We start from the raw sequence: 12,695 nt of genomic DNA on the forward strand, positions 1-12,695 counted from the left end.
CCGGCCATTACCTTGGTAAAGACCCGGGGCGCCGTGGACCATCCAAATGGCAGCGTCTGAACTGATAGTGACAGTTCTGTACCAGGAACCTGAAGTACCCTTGGTGAGAAGGGCAAATTTGGACCTGTAGGTAAACGTCCCTGATATCCAGTGACATCATATCGTCCCCTTCTTCCTGGTTCGCTATCACTGCTCCGAGTGACTCCATCTTGATTTGAACGCTTGTATGTAAGTGTTCAAATATTTCAGATCTCACCGAGCCGGTTGGCTTCAGTACCACAATATAGTGTGGAATACTACCCCCTTCCTTGTTGTAAGAAGGGTACTTTGATTATCACCTGCTGGGAATACAGCCTGTGAATTGTGTGAGGGGGAGACGTCTCGAATTTCCAATGTACACCTGGGATATTACATGTAGGATCCCGGAGTTCCCTTGCGAGTGTTGCTGAAACTCTTGAGATGACCCCCTACCGCACCTGAGTCCGCTTGTACGGCCCCAGCGTTATGCTGCGGACTTGGCAGAAGCCGTGAGGAGCTTCTGTTCCTGGGAATGAGCTGCTTGCTGCAGTCTTCTTCCCTTTCCTCTCCCCCTGGGCAGATATGACTGGCCTTCGCCCGCCTGCCCGTATGGGGACGAAAGGACTGAGACTGAAAAGACTGTGTCCTTTTCTGCCAATATGTGACTCGGGGTAACAAAAGGTGGATTTTTCAGCTGTTGCCATGGCCACCAGGTCCAATGGACCGCCCCTTTATACGGCAATACTTCCATATGCCGTCTGGAATCTGCCTCACCTGACCACTGTCGTGTCTTCGTCTGGCAGATATGTACATCACATTTACTCTTTGATGCCAGAATGCAAATATGCCTCTGCGCATCACACATATATAGAAATGCATCCCTAAAATGCTCTATAGACAATAAAATCCTGTCCCTGTCAAGGGTATCAAAATTTTCAGTCAGGAAATCCGACCAAGCCCCCTCAGCGCTGCACATCCAGGCTGAGGCGATTGCTGGTCGTAGTATAACACCAGTATGTGTGTATATACTGTTATGATATTTTTCAGCTTCCTATCAGCTGGCTCCTTGAGGGCGGCCGTATCTGGAAACGGTAACGCCATGTTTTTTATATGCGTGTGAGCGCCTTGTCCACCCTAAGGTGTGTTTTCCAACTCGCCCTTACTACTGGCGGGAAAAAGGGTATACCGCCCATAACTTTCTGTCGGAGGAACCCCACGTATCATCACACACTTCATTTAATTTATCTGATTCAGGCAAAACTACAAGTAGTTTATTCCCACCCTACAAAATACCCTTATTTGTGGTACTTGTGGTATCAGAAATACGTAACACCTCCTTCATTGCCCTTAACATGTAACTTGTGGCCCTAAAGGAAAAATACGTTTGTTTCTTCACCGTCGACACTGGGGTCAGTGTCCGTGTCAGTGTCTGTCGACCGACTGAGGTAAATGGGCGTTTTTACAAGCCCCTGACGGTGTCTGAGACGCCTGGACCGATACTAATTTGTCCGCCGGCTGTCTCATGTCGTCAACCGGCTTGCAGCGTGTTGACATTATCACGTAATTCCATAAGTAAGCCATCCATTCTGGTGTCGACTCCCTAGAGAGTGACATCACCATTACAGGCAATTTTCTCCGTCTCCTCACCAACATTTTCCTCATACATGTCGACACACACGTACCGACCTACAGCACACACATACAGGGAATGCTCTGATAGAGGACAGGACCCACTAGCCCTTTGGGGAGACAGAGGGAGAGTTTGCCAGCACACACCAAAAGCGCCATAATGTATATAACAACCCTAGAAGGTGTTGTTTCTATATATGGGCTCTTAATATATAATTATATCGCCAATTTATGCCCCCCTTCTCTTTAACCCTGTTTCTGTAGTGCAGGGGAGAGTGGGAGCCTTCCTCACCAGCGGAGCTGGTCAGGAAAATGGCGCTGAGTGCTGAGGAGAATAAGCTCCGCCCCTTTCACGGCGGGCTTTTCTCCCGGTTATTAGGAAAACTGGCCTGGGTTAAATACATACATATAGCCTTAATGGCTATATGTGATGTATTTATTTGCCAAATAGGTATTTATATTGCTGCCCAGGGCGCCCCCAGCAGCGCCCTGCACCCTCCGTGACCGTGTCAGTGAGCCGTGTAGCAACAATGGCGCACAGCTGCAGTGCTGTGCGCTACCTCTCTGAAGACTGTGAAGTCTTCTGCCGCCTGTTTCCGGACCTCCGTTCCGCCGTCTTTCTTCAGCGTCTGTAAGGGGGATCGGCGGCGCGGCTCCGGGACGAACCCCAGGCTGACCTGTGTTCCGACTCCCTCTGGAGCTCAGTGTCCAGTAGCCTAAAACTTCAATCCTCCTGCACGCAGGTGAGTTGCAAGTCTCTCCCCTAAGTCCCTCGTTGCAGTGATCCTGTCGCCAGCAGGAATCACTGATTAGAAACCTAAAAAAAAACTTTACTAAACAGCTCCTTAAGAGAGCCATCCAGTTTGCACCCTTCTCGGACGGGCACAAAAACCTAACTGAGGCTTGGAGGAGGGTCATGGGGGGAGGAGCCAGTACACACCATGTGACCTAAAAAGCTTTTTAGATGTGCCCTGTCTCCTGCGGAGCCCGCTATTCCCCATGGTCCTGACGGAGTCCCCAGCATCCACTAGGACGTTAGAGAAATTTAGATATAAACTGCGGAACATCACATTTTTGTTAATTTCTTCTAGCGACTAGCCTGCTGTTGACCATTTGGGATTGCAACAAGAAACCATTGATATGGTAGTTTGGATAGTATCTGTAGATAAGTAAACCAGTGTCGGTTTGGATTGCTGCTTATTTGGACTTAGATACCAATAAAACCTAGAAGGTTAAGGTTCACTGCAGATTGTAATTGAAAACCATTGTTCTAGTGCTGTGCATTGTGGACACAGACATTGTGGCTGATACTCAGGCACAGGTGTAATCAATGTCTGTCTTTTTCAAATACTTTAACTGGAACCATCATGTTATCCAGGTGCACAATGCTCCAGCCCTAACAAATTAGGAATAAGCCAGATCCTTTTTTTATCAAACAGACACAAACAGGGATGGTGCTTCCACTAGGGCAGGCATGTCCAAACTGCGGCCCTCCAGCTGTTGAGAAACTACACATCCCAGCATGCCCTGACACAGCTTTAGCATTCTCTGACAGCAAAACTGTGTCAGGGCATGCTGGGATATGTAGTTTCACAACTGGAGGGCCGCAGTTTGGACATGCCTGCACTAGGGGAACCTAGGCAGTTACCGTGGGTGATAAGGGGTTAGGGAGTGCATAAAACACTGAATGAGTGACATAGGGCCTAATTCTCAGACCTGATCGCTGCTGGGTATTTTCGCACATCAGGTCTGAACTGCGCATGCGCAGGCTATCAGCATCTCAGCCCAGCGATCGCCTCTGCCCCCATTTTGGGGGCGTGCCCGGTCTATGCGGGGGGCGGGCCGCCGCGGCTGCTTGACATTACACGCAGCCGCTGCGACCTGGAGAGCGACCGGTAGCTCCCTGCCAGCGCGCAGGAGCTGCGCTGGTAGGGAGCTACTCTTCAGGTGCAAAAGCATTGCCGCCATGCGATGCTTTTGTACCTGTGCGGCGGCGAGAGGGCCAGACTAGCCCTGTGCTGGGTGTCCCCCTGCATGTCAGGGTGGCTGATCGTAGCCGTGCAAAATTTTGCGCGGCTACCATCAGGTCTGAATTAGGCTCATAATGTCTAGGGTTTTTAGTGTCCACACTGCGCCCCCACACAGTGCAGCAGCCACTGACATGAAAAAAGCAAACGGCAGCTTCTTACATGTGAATCATCTGGCTGCTGCTCCTACATGTCAGTGCTACACTGGGAGTGTGGCAATTGGTAAACTGTTCCTTCCATTATTACCCTATTACATATTTCTGTAGAGTGTAAAAGCCTTATATTTAGGGATGGCCATCTATGGCAGATGTTTCAGAACCATTTATATTTTTGTGTCAATGGTAACGTATTTTCCATTAGATGGCAGGACTATGGTTTGCACCATCGCTGGCTTTATGCCGATGTTAGGAACTGAACATCAACATCATTTCTCTTTAGCATATGTGCTAATTTACATCTCTTCTATGTGCACGTCATACTTTCCGCAATGATGGTTACAGGCCATCGCTGATCATGTAATGATTGTTAAAATATGGCCACGCCTACTTATTTTTTACCACTAGAGCTCTGCATCCTCCACATGAGGAGATGGGATGCAGGAACCATGTCGACAGTCATGTCAACACTGTTGAAACGGTGACATAGAACTTGTCACATCTGCAGAATGTTGACATGTTCACAATGTTGACAACTGAAATGTTGACATTCTGCACAAGGCCCACATTAGGGAAGGGAGGGTTAGTATTAGGCTGGGTACTCATCACAGTGACAAAGTGGCCAACTGTCCGTCGCGTTGACCGAGCAGTCGATTAGGTAAGCTATACACAATTACCAATCGGCAGCTCAATGTGTTGGTCCAGACAACCCAACTGGGTGGAAATTTGAATTTGCACCTGTTGTAATGTCAGTGTCCTTGCAGCCAGTGTACGGGCGGTCAGTGGGTCGCTAATACACACAGCCAGACATGACGATATATCTACAAGATTTATCAGCTTTGGTTGTGCTGCAGGGCCACTGCAATATGTCTGTGACTGATATTGTTCACAGACATATTGAGTGTACACATCCACCGATCTGCTAGAAATATATCATCCAGTGTTTACCCAGCCTTAGGAATAGGGGTAGTGTACTCACAAATGACTACGCTGGAACTCCGCATCAGCTGACCACCGGCCCACAAGCTGGAGCTCCCAGAGGAGGTAAGTGTAGCAGCTGCACCATGTGATTGTTTTGTTGACATTCTTATCATGTTGACAGTTCATCAGTGTCAACATGATAAATGTGAAATATGAGTTCTGCCATATTTACCAAAATATTGTAGTTGGGTGCAATGACTGATCATGTTATTATCTCAGCTTTCCCATTCCCATTATAAGGTCATCCCCACTGCAGTGTCCGCCATAACTTTCCTCCCTTTGGGTGGGATGCACTATAGGGAACATGTGGCCAAAAGCCTGTTTTCAGGCTTTAGCCGTATCTCCCATATGTAATAAGCCCGGCAAAGCTAGGCTTCGTTGCAAAGAGAATCGCCAGCTTTTGCTGGCGTTACCCTATAGAAGCCTATTGATTTCGTTCCGCATTGTGTTTTGAGCAACCCACGCGTCCCTCTGAGGATACGCAGAGGGACTCCAGGGGCTGAAAGGGTGTGACCGGCGCTGTTTGCAAAGGACAGCTCTTATCGGAAATGCTGTCCTTTGCGATACTAATCACATATATTAGTACATATACAATTAGTATGAATGCGATGAGTGGCTGGTTGTACCGCCATTGGTTAATAAATCCTGCCTCTTATCTAACCATTTCATCTACAAAATAAAACCTAATGTGTTATTTCTATTAATATACAATTTATTCTTATATTCCAGGTGTATCATTCTAATATATCCAGTAGACTGCTACAACAATGTGTTGATGAGTAGCAGGTGAGTGGAAATTCCTTTCTAAATTTGTTGGGAAAGTTACAGAGGGTCCCAGGCTGGACACAGTGACTGAGGAAAGTAAACAGGCATCATTCAGTGCTTGGTGACATGTGTGGGCCAGAGTGATGAAGACTGATGGCAGTTCTTGACACATTGGGAATGGAGCATCCCCTGCACACGCTTTCTGTAATGGGCTCTTTGTGCATGTGGGAGGGGCTGTCATGGATAAGTGATTTCTTAAGAGAGGCCACATTCCAACAGGAGAGATAATAATTGTCAACCAATTACACCTGTCTTCAAAACTACAGAGGCCTCAGCAGGGTAATCTCTCAATGTGGGTGGGGAGTACTGTAACTAAGCCCAACAGTTACTATATGCTGTTCTAGTGCAATACAGGTGTATTTAAAGTCATTATAAATGGAGGTTATCATTGGAATGTAAGTGCCCAAAAAATATTGATGTTGTTTTAAAGAAGACCTCAATCTTGAAGAACTAAAATCTGCCGTAAACTACAAAATTGCAGTGGACGACATGCAGATAACCAAGAAAGTAAAGACGGTATTACCCCATTTGCTCTTTAAAGCCATCTGCCAATTCGTCTTCCAATATGACATCATTTGAGTGGTGCTTTTCTGGTGTGATGGCAAGATGCGGGTCTACAATATGTCCTTTTCTGTCTACTGTGTGATGCAATCGCGAAAACTGCTGTAGAGCACTGGTTAATACATGGCTGGGGGACACTGTGCAGAGATGGTGGATTGTTTGGGTGATTGGATTTCCACCAAACCTGGAAATGAAAAAATACAAATAAACAAAATGTTTGTTAAGTTGAACAATGTGTGGTTTTACATACAGAACCAAATTAAAATGAACAGCTGCAGCACTATGCCCGATTCACTAAATAGGCCCACCACATCCTGACTCTTTAAAGAAAAGCAACAAACATATTTTCATATAGATGAGATTACAGAAAAGCCTGGTTTAGAGTGGAGTATAACATTCTGACTTGTACATGGAGGCTGATCTGGTCAGTGTGAAAATCATAAGTGTGCTTAAGTGTGCTTAAAATTTTATATCAAAAGTCCCATACACACTAGAAGATTTTAAGTTCAAAACAGCTCACTTTTGGCGTTTTTAGCTGCTTTGAGCTAAAAATCTACTGGTGTGTATGAGCGGGCGATGACCAATGAGCGCTGATGTGCCCTCCCGCATCATCGCCAGCAAGGTGGTCAATCGTGTGTTTTACACACAATGTTTTACCCATCTCGCTCCTTGTTCATCCATCATTGCTCAGTGTGTACAGCTCCGAGCGATGATGGATGAACTGTCTTCGGCACTCCGGCCTTGCCCTGCTCCTGTCCCGCTCCTTCCCCAAGCTCAAACTCATGGAGCAGCAGCAGCAGAGACCAGGTATCCACTGCCACCAATGTTTCTGCCTGTCCCCCAGTAATATATACATTGCTGGCAGAGTAATATATACATTGCTGGCACCACTGGCCAACAGTAATTATGTATGCCAGCAATGTATATGTATTGGCACCACTGGCCACCAATGATATACACTGCAGGCAGAGTCCCCCTTAATACACATTATGGCAGCAGTTCCCCTTTTTACACGTTACGGCAGCAGCCCCCCTTTTTACACATTATGGCAGCAGTCCACCTTTTTTACACATTACGGCAGCAGACCCCCTTTTTACACATTACGGCAGCAGTCCCACTTTTTACACATTATGGCAGAAGTCCCCCTTTTTACACATTACGGCAACAGTCCCCATTTTTACACATTACGGCAGACAGAGTACCCTTTTTTACACATTACGGCAGACAGAGTCCCCTTTTTTACACGTTACGGCAGACAGAGTCCCCTTTTTTCACACATTACGGCAGATAGAGTCCCCTTTTTACACATTACGGCAGACAGCGTCCCCTTTTTTACACATTACGGCAGACAGCGTCCCCTTTTTACACATTATGGCAGACAGCGTCCCCCTTTTTATACACATTACGGCAGACAGCGTCCCCTTTTTTACACATTACGGCAGACAGCGTCCCCCTTTTACACGTTACGGCAGACAGCGTCTCCTTTTTTGCACATTACGGCAGCAGTCGCCCTTTTTACACTTTATGGCAGCAGAGTCGTGAAATTGCCCATGCTCCCACCCTTGGAATTCAAACCAAGGGGTATATTCGTGTTTTAGCCGTTTTTAAGGGTGTTTGAACTCGAATGGTATCGGGTGCATTTTACTGCAACTTTTTGAATCCTGATATGGTCAATTACTAAGCTGCCGAGTTTTCCTCCGATGTCGATGTGATTCGTAATGTCAGGCAGTGTTTTACGGGTGTGATGAGTAAAACACTGCCTGACAAAACACAAGGAATCCCGGCCGGATCTGTGAGATCCGTGCAGGGCTTCATTGTGTACCTTAAAAAAAGAGTTTAAAGAGTAAAAAAACAGAAAAAAAATAAGAATTTACTTACCGATAATTCTATTTCTCGTAGTCCGTAGTGGATGCTGGGGACTCCGTAAGGACCATAGGGAATAGCGGCTCCGCAGGAGACTGGGCACAAAAGTAAAGCTTTAGAACCACCTGGTGTGCACTGGCTCCTCCCCCTATGACCCTCCTCCAAGCCTCAGTTAGGATACTGTGCCCGGACGAGCGTACACAATAAGGAAGGATTTTGAATCCCGGGTAAGACTCATACCAGCCACACCAATCACACCATATAACTTGTGATCTAAACCCAGTTAACAGCATGATAACAGAGGAGCCTCTAGAAAAGATGGCTCACTACAGCAATAACCCGATTTTTTGGTAACAATAACTATGTACCAGTATTGCAGACAATCCGCACTTGGGATGGGCGCCCAGCATCCACTACGGACTACGAGAAATAGAATTATCGGTAAGTAAATTCTTATTTTCTCTGACGTCCTAGTGGATGCTGGGGACTCCGTAAGGAACATGGGGATTATACCAAAGCTCCCAAACGGGCGGGAGAGTGCGGATGACTCTGCAGCACCAAATGAGAGAACTCCAGGTCCTCCTCAGCCAGGGTATCAAATTTGTAGAATTTTACAAACGTATTTGCTCCTGACCAAGTAGCTGCTCGGCAAAGTTGTAAAGCCGAGACCCCTCGGGCAGCCGCCCAAGATGAGCCCACCTTTCTTGTGGAATGGGCTTTTACAGATTTTGGCTGTGGTAGGCCTGCCACAGAATGTGCAAGCTGAATTGTACTACAAATCCAACGAGCAATAGTCTGCTTAGAAGCAGGAGCACCCAGCTTGTTGGGTGCATACAGAATAAACAACGAGTCAGATTTTCTGACTCCAGCCGTCCTGGAAACCTATATTTCCAGGACCCTGACAACGTCTAGCAACTTGGAGTCCTCCAAGTCCCTAGTAGCCGCAGGCACCACAATAGGTTGATTCAGGTGAAAACGCTGAAAACCACCTTAGGGAGAAACTGAGGACAAGTCCTCAATTCCGCCCTGTCCGAATGGAAAATCAGATGAGGGCTTTTACAGGATAAAGCCGCCAATTCTGACACGCACCTGGCCCAGGCCAGGGCCAACAGCATGACCACTTTCCATGTGAGATATTTTAACTCCACATATTTAAGTGGTTCAAACCAATGTGACTTTTGGAACCCAAAAACTACATTTAGATCCCAAGGTGCCACTGGAGGCACAAAAGGAGGCTGTATATACAGTACCCCTTTCACAACGTCTGAACTTCAGGGACTGAAGCTAGTTCTTTTTGGAAGAAAATTGACAGGGCCGAAATTTGAACCTTAATGGACCCCCATTTCAGGCCTATAGACACTCCTGTTTGCAGGAAATGTAGGAATCGACCTAGTTGAAAATTCCTCCGTCGGGGCCTTACTGGCCTCGCACCACGCAACATATTTTCGCCAAATGCGGTGATAATGTTTTGCGGTTATATCTTTCCTGGCTTTGATCAGGATAGGAATGACTTCATCCGGAATGCCTTTCTCCTTCAGGATCCGGCGTTCAACCGCCATGCCGTCAAACGCAGCCGCGGTAAGTCTTGGAACAGACAGGGTCCTTGCTGGAGCAGGTCCCTTCTTAGAGGTAGAGGCCACGGATCCTCCGTGAGCATCTCTTGAAGTTCCGGTTACCAAGTCCTTCTTGGCCAATCCGGAGCCACGAATATAGTGCTTACTCCTCTCCATCTTATAATTCTCAGTACCTTGGGTATGAGAGGCAGAGGAGGGAACACATACACTGACTGGTACACCCACTGTGTTACCAGAGCGTCTACAGCTATTGCCTGAGGGTCCCTTGACCTGGCGCAATACTTGTTGAGTTTTATAAACATGTGGAAGACTTCTGGGTGAAGTCCCCACTCTCCCGGGTGGGGGTCGTGTCTGCTGAGGAAGTCTGCTTCCCAGTTGTCCACTCCCGGAATGAATACTGCTGACAGTGCTATCACATGATTTTCCGCCCAGCGAAGAATCCTTGCAGCTTCTGCCTTGCCCTCCTGCTTCTTGTGTCACCCTGTCTGTTTACGTGGGTGACTGCCGTGATGTTGTCCGAATGGATCAACTCCGGGTGACCTTGAAGCAGAGGTCTTGCTGAGCTTAGAGCATTGTAAATGGCCCTTAGCTTCAGGATATTTATGTGAAGTGATGTCTCCAGGCTTGACCATAAGCTCTGGAAATTCCTTCCCTGTGTGACTGCTCCCCAGCCTCGCAGGCTGGCATCCGTGGTCACCAGGACCCAGTCCTGAATGTCGAATCTGCGGCCCTCTAGAAGATGAGCACTCTGCAACCACCACAGGAGAGACACCCTTGTGCTTGGTGACAGGGTTATCCGCTGATGCATCTGAAGATGCGACCCGGACCATTTGTCCAGCAGGTCCCACTGGAAAGTTCTTGCGTGGAATCTGCCGAATGGGATTGCTTCGTAGGAAGCCACCATTTTTCCCAGAACCCTTTCATTGATGTACTGAGACTTGGCTCGGTTATAGGAGGTTCCCGACTAGCTCGGATAACTCCCTGACTTTCTCCTCCGGGAGAAACACCTTTTTCTGGACTGTGTCCAGGATCATCCCTAGGAACAGAAGACGAGTCGCCGGAATCAGCTGCGATTTTGGAATATTGAGAATCCAATCGTGCTGCCGCAACACTACCTGAGATAGTGCTACACCGACCTCCAACTGTTCCCTGGATCTTACCCTTATCAGGGAATTGTCCAAGTAAGGGATAACTAAAATTCCCTTCCTTCGAAAGAGTATCATCATTTCGGCCATTACCTTGGTAAAGACCCGGGGTGCCGTGGACCATCCATACGGCAGCGTCTGAAACTGATAGTGACAGTTCTGTACCACAAACCTGAGGTACCCTTGGTGAGAAGGGTAAATTGGGACATGAAGGTAAGCATCCTTGATGTCCCGAGACATCATGTAGTCCCCTTCTTCCAGGTTCGCAATCACTGCTCTGAGTGACTCAATCTTGAATTTGAACCTCCGTATGTAAGTGTTCAAGATTTTAGATTTAGAATCGGTCTCACCGAGCCGTCCGGCTTCGGTACCACAACAGTGTGGAATAATACCCCGTTCCCTGTTGCAGGAGGGGTACCTTGATTATCACCTGCTGGGAATACAGCTTGTGAATGGCTTCCAAAACTGCCTCCCTGTCAGAGGGAGACATCGGTAAAGCTGACTTTAGGAAACGGCGAGGGGGAGACGTCTCGAATTCCAATTTGTACCCCTGAGATATCACCTGAAGGATCCAGGGGTATAATTGCGAGTGAGCCCACTGCGCGCTGAAATTCATTGAGACGGGCCCCCACCGTGCCTGATTCTGCTTGTAAAGCCCCAGCGTCATACTGAGGGCTTGGCAGAGGTGGGAGAGGGCTTCTGTTCCTGGGAACTGGCTGATTTCTGCAGCCTTTTTCCTCTCCCTCTGTCACGGGGCAGAAATGAGGAACCTTTTGCCCGCTTGCCCACGAAAGGACTGCGCCTGATAATACGGCGTCTTCTTATGTTGAGAGGCGACCTGGGGTACAAACGTGGATTTCCCAGCTGTTGCCGTGGCCACCAGGTCTGAAAGACCGACCCCAAATAACTCCTCCCCTTCTTCCAAATGCCGTTTGGAAACCGCATCACCTGACCACTGTCGTGTCCATAACCCTCCACTGGCAGAAATGGACAACGCACTTAGACTTGATGCCAGTCGGCAAATATTCCGCTGTGCATCACGCATATATAGAAATGCATCTTTTAAATGCTCTATAGGCAATAATATACTGTCCCTATCTAGGGTATCAATATTTTCAGTCAGGGAATCCGACCACGCCAAACCAGCACTGCACATCCAGGCTGAGGCGATTGCTGGTCGCAGTATAACACCAGTATGTGTGTAAATACATTTTAGGATACCCTCCTGCTTTCTATCAGCAGGATCCTTAAGGGCGGCCATCTCAGGAGAGGGTAGAGCCCTTGTTCTTACAAGCGTGTGAGTGCTTTATCCACCCTAGGGGGTGTTTCCCAACGCACCCTAACCTCTGGCGGGAAAGGATATAATGCCAATAACATTTTAGAAATTATCAGTTGTTATCGGGGGAAACCCACGCATCATCACACACCTCATTTAATTTCTCAGATTCAGGAAAACTACAGGTAGTTTTTCCTCACCGAACATAATACCCCTTTTTGGTGGTACTCGTATTATCAGAAATGTGTAAAACATTTTTCATTGCCTCAATCATGTAACGTGTGGCCCTACTGGAAGTCACATTTGTCTCTTCACCGTCGACACTGGAGTCAGTATCCGTGTCGGCGTCTATATCTGCCATCTGAGGTAACGGGCGCTTTAGAGCCGCTGACGGCCTATGAGACGTCTGGACAGGCACAAGCTGAGTAGCCGGCTGTCTCATGTCAACCACTGTCTTTTATACAGAGCTGACACTGTCACGTAATTCCTTCCAACAGTTCATCCACTCAGGTGTCGACTCCCTAGGGGGTGACATCACTATTACAGGCAATCTGCTCCGTCTCCACATCATTTTTCTCCTCATACATGTCGACACAAACGTACCGACACACAGCACACACACAGGGAATGCTCTGATAGAG

The 12,695-nt window shown here is 47.7% G+C and overlaps 1 protein-coding gene across 1 annotated transcript in view; it reads right to left on the reverse strand.

Moving 5' to 3' along the window:
- Positions 1-12,695, reverse strand: part of TTC6 (tetratricopeptide repeat domain 6) — a 660,756-nt gene that overhangs the window by 445,551 nt on the left and 202,510 nt on the right. The window contains exon 6 of the mRNA XM_063947843.1: positions 6,159-6,380. Within this exon, the coding sequence (XP_063803913.1) occupies positions 6,159-6,380 (222 nt within the window). The remainder of the gene's footprint in view (positions 1-6,158; positions 6,381-12,695) is intronic.

Source organism: Pseudophryne corroboree, chromosome 12 (genome assembly GCF_028390025.1).
Source record: "Pseudophryne corroboree isolate aPseCor3 chromosome 12, aPseCor3.hap2, whole genome shotgun sequence".
Classification (NCBI taxonomy): domain Eukaryota; kingdom Metazoa; phylum Chordata; class Amphibia; order Anura; family Myobatrachidae; genus Pseudophryne; species Pseudophryne corroboree.